General features: G+C 36.3%; 1 protein-coding gene across 2 annotated transcripts; it reads left to right on the forward strand.

Annotated features, from left to right (window-relative positions):
- Positions 1-3: 3 nt before the first annotated feature.
- SOD2 (superoxide dismutase 2) lies at positions 4-10617 on the forward strand. 2 transcript variants are annotated; one of them, XM_074309400.1, is made up of 5 exons: positions 4-538; positions 1656-1858; positions 5489-5605; positions 7914-8093; positions 9903-10617. In XM_074309400.1, exons 1-5 carry the CDS (start codon positions 507-509, stop codon positions 10046-10048), a joined length of 678 nt encoding a protein of 225 aa, XP_074165501.1. In that variant the 5' UTR covers positions 4-506; the 3' UTR covers positions 10049-10617. The 2 variants fall into 2 exon arrangements, with proteins under 2 accessions (XP_074165501.1, XP_074165502.1); XM_074309401.1 differs by having other exon boundaries at positions 6-89.
- Positions 10618-18214: the final 7597 nt, after the last annotated feature.

Here is an 18214-nt window from a genome sequence, read left to right on the forward strand (position 1 = left end):
CGCGAGAAGTAGAATGTGAGAGTTCAGGGATGAGGGGGACGAGGATTAACTCCTTTCTGCCGGGGCACATCAGTCCTAGTCCTCTGAGAGTGAGTTTAGAGCACGTGACTAGTGTGGAGGCCTGTCTGGGGGAGTTCACAGAGGGCTGTATCAATTCACAAGATAGGGGAGAAGTGCTTCTTTCTTTAACACGTTACAAGAGAAACGACCACATTATGAGGCCGTTTACTTTGACTCCCTCATGATATTATTTATATTTTTGTTAAGTAACATGGGAAACAGATCCGTGGACAGATCCCCAGAATCTAGGAGTGCTATCAGCCGGTCCCCCCTTTCAGAGTTGGTAGCAGCAAGCACTGGGCTGGGGGAGGCCTGAGAGGAGGAGGCGGAACCGGAAGGGGCGGAAGCCACCGTCCTTGGTGTTGTGAACCCCCAACCTTTGCGCGTGGTTGCCGTGTACTGCTCCGGGGAAGCGTCTGTGGGTGCTGCCTTGATTGCCGCTTGCGATGGCAACCATGCTATGCAGGGTGTTGTGCAGGTGAGGGGGGATCCAGGGGCCGGGACCGAGGCTCCTGCTGGCATCCCTCTCATCTCGCCAAGCTGTCAGGCAGAGGGTCACCGGTGGCCCAAGGGCACTCTCAGTAGGGGCCCGCGGCCGGCAGGAAGCTCGAGCCGAAAGCGGGGTTGGGGCCTGCAGTGGGAGCAGTGCATTTACTAATCCGGCTGGAGCTGCGCAACTCTCCTTTCATACTATCTTTATGTTTTCTATCATTTGAATGTAAGCTTTTTGAGGGCAAGACTCTATATTGTAGCCTCAGTGCTTAGCGAAGTGCCTGCCAAATAGTATGTGCTTAATACATGCTGCTGATTTAAAGAACTTTTGGGGCAAATATCCTCCTATCCTTTTCTCTTTTTCTCCTCTCTTCCTCCTTCCCCCCATCTCTTAAACGTCATCCGGTTTGCTGAGTCAGAATGTTTTCTTGAAGATAATCTTCACTTTTTGCTTTTAGAGCTTTTCGGTTTGTCAATAATCATTTCCTCGTTCCAGATTTGCAGCTAGAAGGGAAGAAGAGGGGGGAGGGGGAAAGGACTTTTTTGGTCCAACTAAGTCAATTGCAAATTTTCCTCGTGCTTTTAAAAAATATTCTTGCCCTTGTTTAACTTATGTTATTTGCTGTCTAGGGGAGGGGTAGAAGAAAATTTTGGAGCACAAGGTTTTGCAAGGGTGTCAAAAGCTATCTTTGCATATATTTTGAAAAATAAAAGCTACTATTTAAAAAAGTGGAAAAAAATGAAAATATGATCTCATGGCCAAACCATAATAGCTGAGAGATTCTAGAAGAATTCAACCAGTCAATATTTATAGCCTACTTTGTGCCAGGCTATGTACAAAATGCTGAGGACACACACAGACAGAAAATAAAATTTCACTTATTTGTTTCCTGGGAAAAGATCTTATTACTTCTGAAACCAATTTGAACAAGAAATAAACAATGAGATTAGTATAAAATTACCTATTTCTTTAAGCTTAAAGGAAATTAGATATGTTGTTTATTTTCCAATTTTCTTTATAGCTTTGTGGACAAACACCACAGTTTAATAGAAAAATTTACTTATTTAATGTAGTGCCTTTTTTTTTTTTAATGTCTTTGCAGGAGAACCAATAGGTTAGTACCAACTTTGGGATGCTTGGGCTCCAGGCAAAAGCACAATCTCCCTGATTTGCCTTATGATTATGGTGCATTGGAGCCTCACATTAATGCACAAATCATGCAGTTGCATCACAGCAAACATCATGCTACTTATGTGAATAACTTGAATGTTACAGAAGAGAAATATAAAGAGGCTCTGGCAAAGGGTATGTAAAGCCATAATTAACATTAGATTAAGAAATTGACTAGTTAATGTTGAAGTGGAAAGACTTATTGATGTATTACTCTTTGTGTTCAGATAAAACATTGTTATACTTTTTCCTGTAAATGATTATACAGTTGTGAAAACCTTTTTTCTAATAACATGGGCCATTTTGGAATAGGACTTTAGCTTGATATAAACTACCAAGATGTTATGCCAGTCCAGAAAAAATTTAAGCTTCTGAAATCTATTCATATTTAGAATTGACTTAGGACCTGAATTACATGTGATTATTCTTAACCTTTTTGCTAGATACTGCTGGTGTGTATAAAAATAAGTTCATAACTTTTTAATGGTGAACATTTTGTTTTTTAGTCATATTAACATTTTGTCATACTGTTGGACTTTTTCCAACCATACCTACAATACTGAGGTGCTATCCTATTTATCTAGTTAGAGATGAGACAGTCATATGGAGTTCTGGTACTCATACACAAATTCATCTTTACTTACATGAATTCCTTTCAATCGATTAATATTTCCTACAGAGGTCTCTTTTCTGTCAGTTCAGTATGTCATTTGAATATACTGGAGATAGGAATTCTAATCTTCCAGCAAAGTTTGCAAATAGTGATTTCTCCTGTCATCTGAGAAGGTTGTTTTGGTAATTTCTAATTCCTATTAGACACATTTGTTGAAAAATTTTAAATGGAAGCATCAATCTCTGTTATTGGGATAAGGAACTCTTTTTAGTTCTTTTTTTGGAGGGGGTTGGGGAGAAAGTGATGCTAGCTCTTTTAATATACTGTGCTCATATCAGCGATTAGTCACTAAAAAGCTCAAGGATTTTATTTAACTTAGAAAAAATTTTTATGAATTTGGAAAAATTAGCTTTAGTAATTCTAGCTTATAGTAGTTTTCTGTTCAAAATAGTAAAATGTTCTTTAGTCTCTACATTAATTAATGATTTATATGTAATCATACTTGATGTTGCTAGATTTCACTTAGATTGATTTCAGATACCTCATTTACATCAGAATTTCAAATTTACCAATTTTATGTTGTCGATATTTTTTTGGAAATTTTTTTCTTGTTAATTGGTGGCACCTGCTGGCAAAAAGTGGTATTGAAAACTAACTCTAATAGTGTACATTCACAGAAAAGACTGAACTGATGGATTACTTTTAAGAAAAAGTGTCATAAATAAGTCATTTAATCTCTGGGCCAGTTTTCTCTTAATTAAAAGAGAAGTTTTGAACCTAGAAGAGCCTTCCAGTTCTAGATCTAAGATCTTTTTTTTTAAAAAGGTCACATTTATTTAGTATTTTATTTTCCCCCAGTTACATATAAAAATAGTTTTTAACAATTTGTTTTTAAGATTTTGTTTTTAAAAGATTTTTTTTCCCTTCTCTGATAAGCTATTGAGATGGCAATTTGATATAGATTATGCATGTGTAATCATGTAAAACATTTCCATGATAGTCCTGTTGTAGAACAAAACATATGCCAAAAAAGAGAGGAAAAAAATCTCAGGTAAATAAGGTTTTAAAAAAAAAAAAGTGTTTCAATCTATAGTTAGTTTCTTTAGGGATGGATAGTATTTTTCATCATAAATCCCTTAGAGTTGTCTTGGATTGTTGTATTGCTGAGAATAGCTAAGTCATTAGCAATTGATTATCTTATTATATTGTTGTTATTTTGTACACAATACATTTCACTTTTCACCTGCTCATGGAAGTCTTTCCAGATTTTTCTGAGAGCATCCTACTCATTTCTTAGCACAATAGTTTTCCATCATCACATACAATTTATTCAGCCATCCCCCAAATGATGAACATCCCCTCAATTTCCAATTCTTTGCGCCCAGAAAAGACTTGCTATAGATATTTTTTGTACAGATTTTTGTTTTTTAATTTCTTTTGGGATATAGATCTAATAATAATATTGTTAGATCAAAGGGTTTATAGCCCCGTGAGGGTAGTTCCAGTTTGTCTACAGAATGGTTGAATCAGTTTACAACTTCAGTGACAGTGCATTCATGTTTCTTTTTTTCTACATTCCTTTTAATATTTGTCCTTTTCTTTTTATGTCCTATTAACCAATCTAATAGGTATGAAGTAGCCTCTTAGAATTTGTTTTACTTTGCATTTCTCCAGTCAGTAGTGAGTTAGAGCATTTTTTAAAATGTGGCTATAGATAGCTTTAATTCCTTCATTTGAAAACTGTTCATATCTTTTGATCATTTATCAATTGGGGAATGGTTCTTTTTTCTTTTTTTTTTAAATAAATTTAACTCAATTCCCTCTTCATTTGAGAAATAAGGCCTTTATCAAAAAAAATATGCTTCAAAATTTTTTTCACAATTATTATTGCTAACTATAAATTCCCTTCATCTGTTCTTCCCCCACCCTCTTTTTATGTTCTTCTCTCTCCTTTCATCTTGTCCCTCCTCAAAAGTGTTTCAAAAGTGTTGAAGTATATAGTGATCTCCTGGTCCTGCTCATTTCACTCAGCATCAGTTCATGTAAGTCTCTCCAGGCCTTTCTGAAATCATCCTGTTGATCATTTCTTACAGAGCAATAATATTCCATAACATTCATATACCACAATTTATTCAGCCATTCTCCAGTTGATGGGCATCCACTTAGTTTCCAGTTTCTGGCCACCACAAAGAGGGCTGCCACAAACATTTTTGCACATACAGGTTCCTTTCCCTTCTTTAAGATTTCTTTGGGATATAAGCCCAGTAGTAACACGGCTGGGTATGCACAGTTAGATAACTTTTTGAGCATAGTTCCAAATTGTTTTCCAGAATGGCTGGTTATATTCACAATTCCACCAACAATGTATCAGTGTTCCTTCAACAACAATACTATATAATGATCAATTCTGATGGACATGGCCTTCTTCAACAGTGAGATGAACCAAATCAGTTCCAATTGAGTAGTAATGAACTGAACCAGCTACACCCAGAGAAAGAACTCTGGGAGATGACTATAAACCACTATATAGAATTCCCAGTCCCTCTATTTTTGTCTGCCTGCATTTTGGATTTCCTTCACAGGCTAAATTGTACACTATTTCAAAGTCTGATTCTTTTAGTTCAGTCAAACAACTGTTTGAACATGTATACATATACTGTATTTAATTTATACCTTAACATATTTTACATGTATTGGTCAACCTATCATGGGGAGGGGGAATTAGAACAAAAGGTTTGACAATTGTCAGTGTTGTAAAATTACCCATGCGTTTATCTGGTAAATAAAAACTATTAATAAAAAAACAAACCAAAAAAAAAAAACAAAAAAACTTGTTTTGTACAATTTGACTTTTGTTGTTTGTTCTTGTGTGTAAACTTGGTCTTGTAGCAGTCACAATTTTTTTGAGGGCAAGGTCTGAGTCTTTGTCTCCTTCACAGTGGATTAGCAGAGTGTTTATTGAATTCGAGGTCTGTGTTAAGATGTGTGTTATATGCCTTTATTATTTATACATAATCTGGAATCATGGTATTTTTAAAATTGTAAAACTAATAATAATAATCAAGTTCAGTCCTTTTGTTTTCTTGATAGGTTTAAAAATATGCAATAATAGAGTTTTGAAAATTAATTTTTGTTTGCCTTTCACTTTTCAGGTGATGTTACTGCTCAGGTAACTCTCCAGCCTGCACTACGATTCAATGGTGGTGGTCATATCAATCACACTATTTTCTGGACAAACCTTAGCCCGAATGGTGGAGGAGAACCCAAAGGTAGTACAGTATGATATTAACCACATTTTAGTCAAGAGAGTAGTAATGATTATTTAATTAATAAATGTTACATTAGATTTTCACTCACCTTTAATGGGCTCTGTCTTGGTTGTGGTTCTTTGGTACAAGAAACACAAAATTGTTCTTTTAAAAATTTTTTTTTAAAATACAGGAAGGGAGGTCCCTTTAGGTAGTTAAATATTTGGTGAATTTAGGTAGTAATGTAGACCAATTTACCTTTGAAAGAGGAAAAGTATTTTATTGTTTTTCAATATAGGGCAATCAAACTTCCTAGTTTTAAATATACTTGTGCTTATGGAAGGAGAATTTATTACTTTATTTTATTATTAGTTTATTACTTGAGGAAAAAGTGTCTTGAATGATTAAAAAGTTAGTTATGTTAGCAAGTCTTGCCTTTAAATTGGATCTTTTATTTATTAGGTGATTATCTAATATTTGTAAGAGTCAATAAAAGCAGTCAAACTTTAGAATCATTGTACATAAAATAATAAATTGCAAATATTTGTTAAAAGATATATTGAGTAAAATAACAAACATCCTATTGTAAATTACATTTTGATCTCTCTTCTATGTAATTTTTCAGCTTTTTAAATCATTAGTTCAATATTTTACGTTCACTGGAACTTATAATAGTGGTTATTGACATAATAAATTTTATTTTTTGCTCATATTCTTCATGAACCTGTGTACTAATAGGAATTGCTTTAAGCAAAAACATTTAATTAACTCATCTGAAGATGTTCAACACAAATGTAATCTTCTCTTGCCATACCCTATTTTGATCCAGACTATTACCCACTATGTTACTTCACTCTGGTTTCTAGATTTCCCTGTGAGTAGAGTTATTTTATCCATTTTCCTTACATAAAACATAACAAAACAAAACTTTTTTTTTTTTTTTTTGCATACTTGTCCAAAGTCTTATTTTTCTCATGATTTTTATTGAATTCAATTTAACTTCCTTGCTTTTTGAGCTCATATGCTTTATTGTTGGCTTCTTTAATTTTGTTGATTGTGAATTTCTGAGTGTGTATGATATCTAACTTGAAGACATAGTTATGCTAAGGAGTTCTTCCTTCATTTTCTATGGAAGGTCTTTTCTTTTTCATCTATCCCAAGTAGATATATATTTCCTGGTCCTTAGTAGATGCCTTTTGTGGCTAGATACAAAGTGTAATGACTGTAATTTAAATTGTGCCCTGGAAATCCTAATCTCATTTATCAGATACTGTTTTCTTAACTACCTGTTAAGTTTTCTTTTACCTTCTAGCGCTCTAGTTGTTGATTACACTAGAGAAAAATATACACCGTTGTTCCTAAGGAAAGGAGGAACAAATATTTATTGTCTATCATATAGTAGGCACCACACTAAGCACTTTTAATATATTATCTCTCATATTAACCCAGTGAAGTGGATATTATTATTATCCCCATTTGACATTTGAAGAAACTGAGGAAAACAAGTTAAATGACTTGTTTGGGTTACATGAGTGACAAAGCTAATAAGTGTCTGAGGTTGGATTTAAAGTTAAATCTTCCTGATTCTGGACCCAGTGGTCTATCCTTTGGGGTTCTTAGCTGCTTTTGAGATACTTCATTTCCTTTCCAAGACTTCATCTTTGGGGGCATTATTGCCATATGAATTAGCAGAAGTGTATATTTGTCATCAAGTTTGACAGGTGTTAGGAGGTTCTTAGATCTCAGATCCTAATATATGTACTGAGGAAAGACTTGGGAGAGAGAGACCTTTTTTGTTAATGACACAACAATGTGCCAGTCACCTTTCCATCTTTTTTTCCTGACTTTTTCCAGGTTGGAGGGGGAGAATGAACATGTACAATTCCCTAAATTTAGAAAAACAGGTATTCCTCTCCCCCTTATAGTATCTGTTGTGTATATGATCAAAGAAAGATGGAAATAATAATTGATCCATATGGAACCAGTTTTCAGAAAAAAATGTATGGGTTGTTTGAAATGTACAATTGTGAGAAAACTCTTTGAATTAATCTTTCTGGCTTTCTGGTCAGCATAACCTAAGGTCCTTAGTTAAAATGAATCTTCTGACTATGTACTTTGCCACCTAGCTACTGCTAATTACTTCACTTTTAAATATTGCTGTCTACACAGTACTTCAAATAGTAATATAGGCTAATTAAGTATACTCTATGGAGTGAGTATGGGTCAGAGGACATGTTCTGTCTTAGTTAATGTAATAAAAGATTCTGCATTTGTTCAGAATGTCAGTGCTTATTGTGATTCCATTTTTTTTTTTTTTTTTCCCTAATAGGGGAATTGTTGGAAGCCATCAAACGCGATTTTGGTTCTTTCGAAAAATTTAAGGAGAAGTTGACAGCTGTGTCAGTTGGTGTTCAAGGTTCAGGGTGGGGTTGGCTTGGCTTCAATAAGGAGCAAGGACGGCTACAAATCGCTTCTTGTTCTAACCAGGATCCTTTGCAAGGAACAACAGGTTAGAGATCTGGATGAAAAGTAATTAAGTACTACAATCAGAAGAGGTGGTAGTTATCAAGAAATTAATAAGAGCAACTTTAAGAAGCCCTTTATTTTGTAATGAGATATCTGTAAAGTGCTTTGCAAACCCTCAAATATGATACAAATGCAAGCTAGCTGAAAGTCAAATAAAATCTGGTACAAGATAGGCCCTGGTCTGTGCATATACTTTCAGGTATTAAAAGTCATTTTCATTACTGACGCTCTAGGATAATCAGGACTTTTAAAATCCTTTTAATCATTATCTATTTGACTTTCAGCTAGGATATATCTATAATCAAATTAATGATATTGGCATTACAAGAGGCAGTGACATTGAGGAGAAAGCATTTGGCTTGGAGTCAGAAAATTGAGTTCAAATTTAGCTTCTACAATTATTAGTAATATGATTTTTGGGCAAGTCATGTAACCTTCACATTTTAGGTGTCAGTCCTCATGTTGACAATCACCAATTCTTTTCTTCGTAGAGCATAGTATCAATCTTACAGATGTTAGTAGTTTTGGAACAAGTGGACTGTTGGTCTAACTTAGTGATATGTGCGTTCTCATATAAAACTGCCAATTTATACATATCATAAATTGCCTTTTTAACTTTAAGCTACATTTTAATGAAATGTTTAGGTTTTTTCCCCCTCCTGGCCCACTTAATTTCCTTTGTTAATATACAGTTTCCACTACTAATCTAAGACATAATGGATTTTTGTGCTGTGAAATTAGCCCGGGGGATCAGATAAAGGTTGCTATGGAGTTGTTAAGTTCTTTGTATTTGCTTTACAGATGTATAGGCTCTATTAAAGCAAACCTATAAATAGAAATCTGTATAGTGTTAATAATAGATTACATTCATATGATGCTTTATGGTTAAATAATGTTTTGTACCTCTCCTTTGATTTTTATAACAACTCTCTATGAGGTAGCATAAGTATTATGATCCTCATTTTACAGATGGAGTAATTGAGGCTCAGAAAGGTTACTTGCTGGTGTGTCTGATAATAAACAATGCTGACTTTTAGACCTCATTTTTTTGATTCCAAGTTCAAGGCTCACTTGGGCTCATTACAATATCTAGATAAGTGTTTATCAACTTTAAAGATGCTTATATTAAAACTGAGGAGTAATTAGTCCCTGGAGAACTTTTTTCTATTTGCATACTAAGATGTCTTGTAAGTACTTACAGTGTGCTTTTAAAAATGGTTCAATTAACATTTTCTGGTGAGTCATCATAATTTTTATGATGGCCTATATGCTAGAATTAATAAGTGTTTACAATGTACTGTGGAAAGTGCTGTAAATACAAATGTAAGTAAAAAAAAAAGACAATCTCTGTCTTCAGAAAATTTACATTCTAATAGGGAAAACAACATATAAAAGGAGCTGTAAGGGAAGAGAGAAACCAAAACACCAAAACCCTATAGGCTTGGTAGAGAAGTCTGGAATGTGCTTGGAGAGATGCCTTGCTGAGATGCTCTCCTTAAATTCAGGTTCTGGGAGAATTTCTATCCATTGAGAAGGACAGGCTACTAGGTGAGGTCTTCTAGTGCATGAATTCCTAGATTAAAGTGAGGCATCTGGAAGAAGAAGTGGTTTGTCATGGAGGTTTACTTGGCTGTGATTTGATTTAAGCAGGTCTTTCATATAACTGAAACATTAGCAAAAATAGTTTGGAGTATAATTTTTAAAAAACGGAAGGGGGGAATCAAAAGGAAAAAAATTTGAAAGTGGAGACTATATATTTACTGATGTTTACTTTTTTCTTTTCTTTCTATAGGTCTTATTCCGCTACTGGGAATTGATGTGTGGGAACATGCTTATTACCTTCAATATAAAAATGTTAGACCTGATTATCTAAAAGCAATCTGGAACGTTATCAATTGGGAGAATGTATCGGAACGATACTCAGCTTGTAAAAAGTAGAGCAGTACTTTATTCACTGTTTAAACATTTGCTCTTGTTGAAGCTATTTTTGTAGTGTGTGGCACTGTAATTTGTTAATGAGTTGTTATCCAGAACTCTTATATTACCTGTAAAAATGTGTGTATGTAAGCAAATTGTTTAATGCCATGAAAGATTTCCTTATTTTCAAAGCTTTTTGGTTTTGTGCAATGGTATGCATAATAACTTTAGAGATTGAGTGTGGGTCCTGTGAATGTTTCAGGTAACCTAGATGCTTAATGGACATGACTATTATCTTGATTAGAAAAAGCCCAACAACACAAATAAGCACAGTCTAGAAGATCTATTCTTATGATAACTTCTTCCAGAGAAGCCTTTAATCCTGTGGTATAAGAACTATAACACAATCAGTTCTTCTCCTTGATTATCCAATAGTGAAGTCTATTTAAGAAAGTGATCTAGAATGGGGTTGGGGCAGGCAGGAAAGAATACATTTCAAACTTAAAAAAAAAAAAAAAAAAATTAAAAAATTTCACATGTAATTGGGAAATGTTCAGATATATTTAAAAAATAAAGTTCTAACAAAAGTATTCCTTTTTGTACATGACTTTTTAAAATAATAGTTTTTTATTTTTCAAGATACATGCAAAGATAGTTTTCAGTATTCAGCTATATCCTATACAATTTCATGAAATACACGAAAGCAACAAACTATGGAAAAATACACATGTACATATTTAGTATTGTGTTTTACAGGTTAAAAATTGTCCCCAATATTTCTACTGCCTCTCCTGTACAACAAATAATGCAGCATAGGTTAAATATGTGCAATTCTTTTGAACATATTTCCACATTTATCATGTTGTACAAGAAAAATCAGATCAAAAAAGAAAAAAAATGAAAAAACGCAAGCAACAACAAAGAAGATGAGAATATTATGTTGTGATCTGCATTCAGCCCTATAGTCCTCTGGATGCAGATGGCTCTCTCCAACAGAATGCTATTGGAATCGCCCTGATTAATCTCATTGTTGAAAAGAGCCACATTACATGATGTTTAAAGACAATTTTTTTTTTTTAAATATAGGAGAGACTTTCCAGAATGTTGTAGAAAAAGGCTTCTTGAAGTACAGGTTTGAATGCCATTCTCTCAGATAGGTTATTGTAATGTCTGGGGTACCTCTCTGGTGGGCCTTGGGATCAGCCCAAAGCCTTGGGCTTAGGAGGGGAGTGAAAGAGGCAGGACAGCAGATATGTGGCTGGTCAAAGATGGAGTCTGGAGCCTGAAGTCTCTGTGGCTGAGAGCCCTCTGTCCCTGGGACTCCCTTAAATACCCCAGCACGACTACATCACCACACTGAGCATGCGCAGCTGTAGAACATCACATCACCACATTACCTAAATATGCGCCAACTATATTGACTACATCTACATCTACAACTACATCACATCAAGAATGTGTTTAGAGAACTGCCATCTCCCACCCATAGGTACTTAACTACAAGCATCCTGCTGTCCTAGATCAAGTACCCCCTTTCAGAGTGCCAGCAACTACAGGTTATGTTATGGTTATCCTCACTTCCCTCTAGATTGAGCAAAAGATTATTTGTGTTTGACAATGTATACAAAATTCTGTCTCAAAACAGTCTTCCTGCCTCTGCCTTGAGAAAAGGGAGATGGTAGGGTACATTCTCTCTGCTCAGATTGCCATTGTTTTTTCCAATTCTTCAGGGTTCAGTTTCCTCAGTAATCTACTCATTTTTTCTGATGGCAAAGACAGCATGGTTTTAATATCATAATATTAAAGGATTCCTTTGTCTACAAATATCTTAGCAGTACAGCAGACTGAATTCATGGCAGAGCCTGTATTCAAGGTCCAAGTGATCTTGAACTTTTTCACTAATGAAGATCAGAGCTCTCTTTTTCCATCTTCTGTTACTTTTAAGAGTTAATGGGAGAAAATAAAGTAACATTACATTATTAGTTACTGAAATATTTTTGAATGCAGCTATTTTTTTTTTTTTAATCAGTTGAAGTAGAAGGTTTACACTTTTGGCCATGTTACAACATTTTGAACAATTTTACAAGAATATTGATGCGTGGGATTTTGTGTGAATTTTAAAACATTTCTTTCATTTAATGACTAGGTCTTTGGAAGCCACAGTTACTTTGAGCTTTGTTAAATTTTTGACTTCCAGTGAGCTCTGACATCAGTCACATGAATACAGTTTGCCTTTATATCCCATGCAGGGTGAGACCAAATTAAGGAAGTAATACAGAAAAATGGTCCTTTTTGACAAGTGGTCATTTGAATACAAGTAGCATCTAAAAAAAAGATAGTCTTGAGATAGCATTTTAAGATACTTATTTCAGCATCCATTGGCTTAAAACAAGTTTTGAATGGCTAGTATCTTAATATACTTAAAGTCACACAATTTAGAATAAGTGGCTAGTAGTGACTTAACTGGAATATGAATTCCAAAATTTGGTTATCCTGTTGTCACATATTTCAATAGAAAACTTCTTGGTGGAAGGTTAATATGACACATTGGGTTGTCATTTTGTAAGTTAATCTTTTCTGGTCACTGACAAAGCCTGATTTACCCTAAAGTTAATATCTTTCAATTTCTATTTTACCTTTAGGTTTTAAAATATCAGGATATTTTTCCTTGATGATTTTTTAAAAGATGTCCAGTTTTTTTTGATCATGACTTTCAGGTAGACCAATTTTAAAATTATCTCTCCTGGATCTAATTTCCAAATCAGTTGTTTTTCTGATGAGATATTTTACATTTTTTTTTTTTTGTTTTACTTTATTGTATCTTAATTTCTCATGAAGTCATTAGCTTCTATTTGCTCAATTCTAATTTTTTATGGAATTATTTTTCTCAGGGAGTGTTCCTCATTTAGAGGTGCAATTGGCTCCTGTATGCCCTACAATGTCTCGAAATCAGTTTTTTGAAAGTTTCCTATTGGATGAACATTTTTTTATTGTTAATAAAAGACTCAAACAATTACAAAACCTCTCCTTTAAAAGCTTAATTTTCTTAGTTTTTTGTGTTTTAACTCTGTGGAGAAAGTTTAGCAAGTGATGAAGAAGTTGAAATTTTAGTCTGTAATCCAGACTGAGCATCCTGTTTTATGTTTCTATGTTAAAGTTTGTAGCAAAATTAGCTTTAAATAAAATTAAGAAATTTTAAATATTTCATGCTAATTATGGAAATAAATTTTAGAAAAGTATAGAGAAATTATGCACTTTTCAATGCTTTAATCATTGTGATAACATGGTTAATAAAGCTTTAGTTTGATTTTTAAAATAATAGGATTTGATCATCACAATAAAAATATGAGTTATCCTTCCTTCTCCATGCTATTCCCCTCATGCAAAATATATGTGACATTCATTTTTTGTAAACCTTGGAAGAAAATATCTTCAAATTGACAAATGACATTTCTGGCACTGCCACTCATGGAAAGTAAAAACAAAACAAAACAAAACAAAAAAAAACAACAACCCAAAACTCTTTAGCCTTATGTTTTTTTACGTTCTAAAATGAGGGGGTAGGATTGGATTAGATCTCTATCTTATTCAAACATTCTGGTTCTGTTTATTTCATCAGTTAATTGACTAGGATTCCTGTGGTTAAATAGATATTGATAGTGTCCAAGTTATTTTAAAGTGCTTTTTAAAACTGACAATTAAATTTAAGGATCTTTAGATAATGGATATGAGATTGAGAGTAGATCTTAAAAGTAATGTCATATCTCCCTTTCCTCATGAGATTCATGGTCATTTCAAGTAGCTTCTGTGGCTTAAATCCCTTTTATCAATTTACACTTAGTCCTGATCTTAAAAGTTTTAGGTAATCAGCTGCTCCTCAAAAGTTTGGCTCTTCTTACTTTGGCCATCTGCTATGTGCAAAGTTTTATGCTGGGTGGTGACGATTTAGTTATTTATTTTAAGAGATACTTAGTTTTTGGCCTTGTTACACTCATAATCTGGAATAGGTTATGACATTTAAATACCTACATGAAAGGCAAATAGAAAACCAAGTGTTTCTTTACATGAGGAAGGCTAGAAGGATTGTTTGTTATTGGCAGGCTTAAAAGTCTGCCAGTATCCATCTTCTTAATTGACTCGTCCAAATCAGAGTAATCTCTGGCTTGAGAACAGAAACGTCAAAGGGTAAATTTAAAACACTTGTTTTCTGGAAGATTGCTTTTTCTTGGTGACCTCTTTCTAGGAATTACTGCTACAGTTTCAAGTTCAGCAGATAAAAAAGAGTATATGCTAAAGGTCAGCTTTGTTCTTCACTTCAACTTTCAGGTTCTTGTTATGTATTTAACATAAGGAGAAATATTTCTGGGCGAGGTTCAAGAGGAAGGATTCACTGAGTGCTTCTTGGGTTGAAATATTTAAAGCAAGTCATTTAACCCTCTTTGTCTTTATTTCTTCATCTATAAAATGAGCTGGAAAAGAAAATGGCTAACCATTCCAATATAATTGCCAAGAAAACCCTAAATGAGGCCACAAAGAGTCAGACATGATTGAAGAGCAACAAACTTTGATTCGGACGAGGGGAGCCTGAAACTGAAGGAGGAACCCCCAAACTCTCTCTCTGAAACTCCTTCAAGGAGAAAGTCTCCTTGAATCCTGGCTTGCGTAAAAGGTCCTGCCGGAGGGAAACAGGATCTAATGCTTCATTCTGTTATCCTGAGAGAGGGGCACCACCCACCCCCAGTGATAACACTCACTACTGATTAAGCTCTCTAGAGAGGTAGAGATTAGTCTGGAGACACTCATTGAATTCCAAAATTCTCTATTAAATTGAAGATGCGTTCCAATTTCAGTTGTCCCAAAATCTAGGATCTGTCTATAAAACTATGTAGCATCAACAAAGCCCTTCACAAATCCTCCTGATTTGTCCACTAAGAGAGTCTTTTCTTAGTAAAATTCAGAAAGGAACTTTCCTATTCTTTGCCACAGATAACTCGGTTCATGAATTCTTGTCACGTGGACTCGCCTTGCTCCCAGTTTCTTTGTCTTTCTCTCTTTTTCTCCTTCTCCAAGCTCAGATTCACAGCTCATCATATTTGGTGGCCTGCTATGGGGAATCCTGAGAGAGCCTGGCCAACAGAGGAAGCCCCTTCCCCTCTGACCCCTTCTATAGTGGAGAGCAGCCAAAAAACCCCCGAACATTTGGACTGTCTGGGGCTCCACACCCAAGCAGAGTTTTTGCCTGGGGACACTCACAACAGAAAACTCCTTCGAATTGATAAAAAATTTAACTTTTTGTCATATCTTTCTCTCAGGGACGCCAATAGAGAATGAAAAAGCTATAGAATTGGGAAAGCCTGGGGCTTGGGACCTGTGGCAAGAATGGAACAGTTTATTTCCTCTATCACTAAAGATTCATCTTTAGGCTGTCTTTTACTTTTTTTTTTTTTTTTTATTATATATATATATATATATATATATTTTATAATATTATCCCTTGTATTCATTTTTCCAAATTACCCCCCCTCCCTCTATTCCCTCCCCCCGACGACAGGCAATCCCATACATTTTACATGTGTTACAATATAGTCTAGGTACAATACATGTGTGCGAATATCATTTTCTTGTTGCACAATAAACATTAGAATCCGAAGGTACATGCAACCTGGGCAGACAGATATTAGTGCTAACAATTTTCATTCCCCTCCCAGTGTTTCTTCTCTGGGTGCAGCTACCTCTGTCCATCATTGATCAACTGGAAGTGAGTTGGATCTTCTTTATGTTGAAGATTTCCACTTCCATCAGAATACATCCTCATACAGCATTGTTGTTGAAGTGTACAGTGATCTTCTGGTTCTGCTCATTTCACTCAGCATCAGTTGATTTAAGTCTCTCCAGGCCTCTCTGTATTCCTCCTGCTAGTCATTTCTTACCGAGCAATAATATTCCATAACCTTCATATACCACAATTTACCCAACCATTCTCCAACTGATGGACATCCATTCATCCTCCAGTTTCTAGCTACAACAAAAAGAGCTGCCACAAACATTTTGGCACATATATGTCTCTTTCCGCTCTTTAGTATTTCTTTGGGATATAATCCCAGTAGTATAGGCTGTCTTTTAAAAAACGGACAAATTCAGTGTAGGAGATTTCAAGACCAAAAACCTCATTTATTTTTGCGATACTACTGGTCTAAAACTCTCTTAGAAAACCAGGAAAAATGACCAATTAATGGCTCAATCAATTACAACACTATTAAGGAACTGGACTCATTTTGCAAGAGACAAGGGAAATGGACCGAAGTTCCTTATATTTAGGCCTTTATGGCTCTGTCCCAAGACCCTAAATTAAGATTAAATTGCAGAATGTTGCTTGTCAAGTTTAATGGAGAGGAATTGGAGATAGAAACCGACCTTTTAAATGATCCCTTCTTTTCCACTCCTTTAGGGGCACAAGAAGCGTCTGCCCCCCCCTCCCCCATGGCTCTTGGCAGAACGCTTGCATTCCAAAACTGCCTCCTTATCAAAAACAGGACCCTGGGTCCCGAGATATCCGTCTCCCCTCTCCTCCTGAGTGGAGTTCTGGGTGCCCAGCCCCCACTTCTTAGCCCTTCTCATACACGAAGTGGGCTCCCTTTTTCCTCAACCCGATCCCTCCCGCCTGCCTTTAAGGCCAGCCAGCCCCAATGCCTCAGCCCTTCTTGAACTGAGAATGGAGCTCCTCTTTCTGCTCCCCAGGAGCCTGATTTGGTTACTTCTAAACTCTTCCCCTTGAGGGAAGTTGTTGACCCTTGGGATGGGGGGTACGACACTTAGAGTGCAGGTGCTCTTTTCCATGTCGGATCTCTCCCAAATTAAGGAAAGACTGGGCTGATATTCTGAGGATCCCATCAAGTATATTGAGGGGTTTAAAGCCATTACCCTGCAGTACAATGTGTCCTGGGAAGACATAAATATCATTATCTCCTCTTGTTGTACCATAGAGGATAAAAGGAGGATCTGAGACCTGGCCCAGAAGTCTGGAGATGACATGGCTGCCTCCTCCCCTGCTAGAAACTAACCAGGGGCCATAGCCGTGCCCCTCTCAGACCCTGGGTGGAACTACCAGGAGGGGAGCAGGGACAGAGAGAGGGGAGATCACCTACTAACCTGCCTCATTGAGAGCATGAGGAAGGGAGTTAAGAAGCAGGTTAATTATGACAAATTTAGGGAGATTACTCAAGCAGCTGGGAGAATCCCACCCTCTTTCAGGGCCCCCTGTGGAGGATCTGAGGAAATACACTAATCTGGACCCCACTTCTCCAGAGGGGACCACTGTCCCGCAGCATGCATTTCATCAACCAGTCTGCCCCAGACATAAGATGGAAGTTGCAGAAATTAGCTCTGGGGCCCAGACTACCATGACTCAATTATTAGAAGTCTATTTTGGGGTGTTCAATAATAAGAGACCAAGTGGCAGCACAGGAGGAGGATTGCAGGGCCAGAGCAAGAAACAAAGAGCAGGCCCAATTTTTGGCTGCTGCTATTTCCAAAGAACACAGAGGTTGTGCTTTAGGTGCAAAGGGCAGGGTCATTGGGCATGAAAATCAGAAAATCAGAAAAAGCCTCCAGGCCCTTGCCCTGGATGCAACAAGGAAAGGCACAAGAGCCACCACCTCAAGCCTGGTCCTCCAGTCTCCTCAGGACCAGGAGTGACGGACGGGGCCTGAGGTTCAGCCAGGCCCTCCCTTACTCCATCACTGCTGCAGAACCCAGGGTCACTTCGGACATAGCTGGTAAGCTCATCTCGTTTCTTTTTGATATGGAAGCTCTCTTTTGGTTCTACTCTTGCACTCTGGTCCCACTTGCTCATAAGGTAATGGAAATTAAAGGGAAACTCCAGAACTGTTTGGAAACTTTTCCTCTGCCTTGCCAGCTGGGAGACCTATTGTTTCTAATGATCCCTTCCTGTCCCACCCCTTTATTGGGGCAAGACTTGATGGTGAAGCTGGAGGCCCAATTCTCTCTTCTCAAACCTCCAAGTGAACTTTTTCTACTCCTTTCAAGGCCCTCCCATATTCCCTGTGAAATTTGGAAGGAAATAGACTCTTCCATGTGGGACCAGGGAATCCCTGGAAGAGCCACCCACGCCATCCCAGCCCTCATTAAGCTGTGGGATACTAGTATTTTTCCTCATAGACGCCATAC

The sequence above is a fragment of the Sminthopsis crassicaudata genome, chromosome 4, assembly GCF_048593235.1.
Source record: "Sminthopsis crassicaudata isolate SCR6 chromosome 4, ASM4859323v1, whole genome shotgun sequence".
NCBI lineage: Eukaryota > Metazoa > Chordata > Mammalia > Dasyuromorphia > Dasyuridae > Sminthopsis > Sminthopsis crassicaudata.

Coding starts and splice junctions, on each gene's coding strand:
- SOD2 (XM_074309400.1), top strand. CDS start 507: ATGGCAACCATGCTATGCAGGGTGTTGTGCAG. Junction 539..1,655: donor CTATGCAGGGTGTTGTGCAG/GTGAGGGGGGAT, acceptor ATGTCTTTGCAG/GAGAACCAATAGGTTAGTAC. Junction 1,859..5,488: donor TAAAGAGGCTCTGGCAAAGG/GTATGTAAAGCC, acceptor TTCACTTTTCAG/GTGATGTTACTGCTCAGGTA.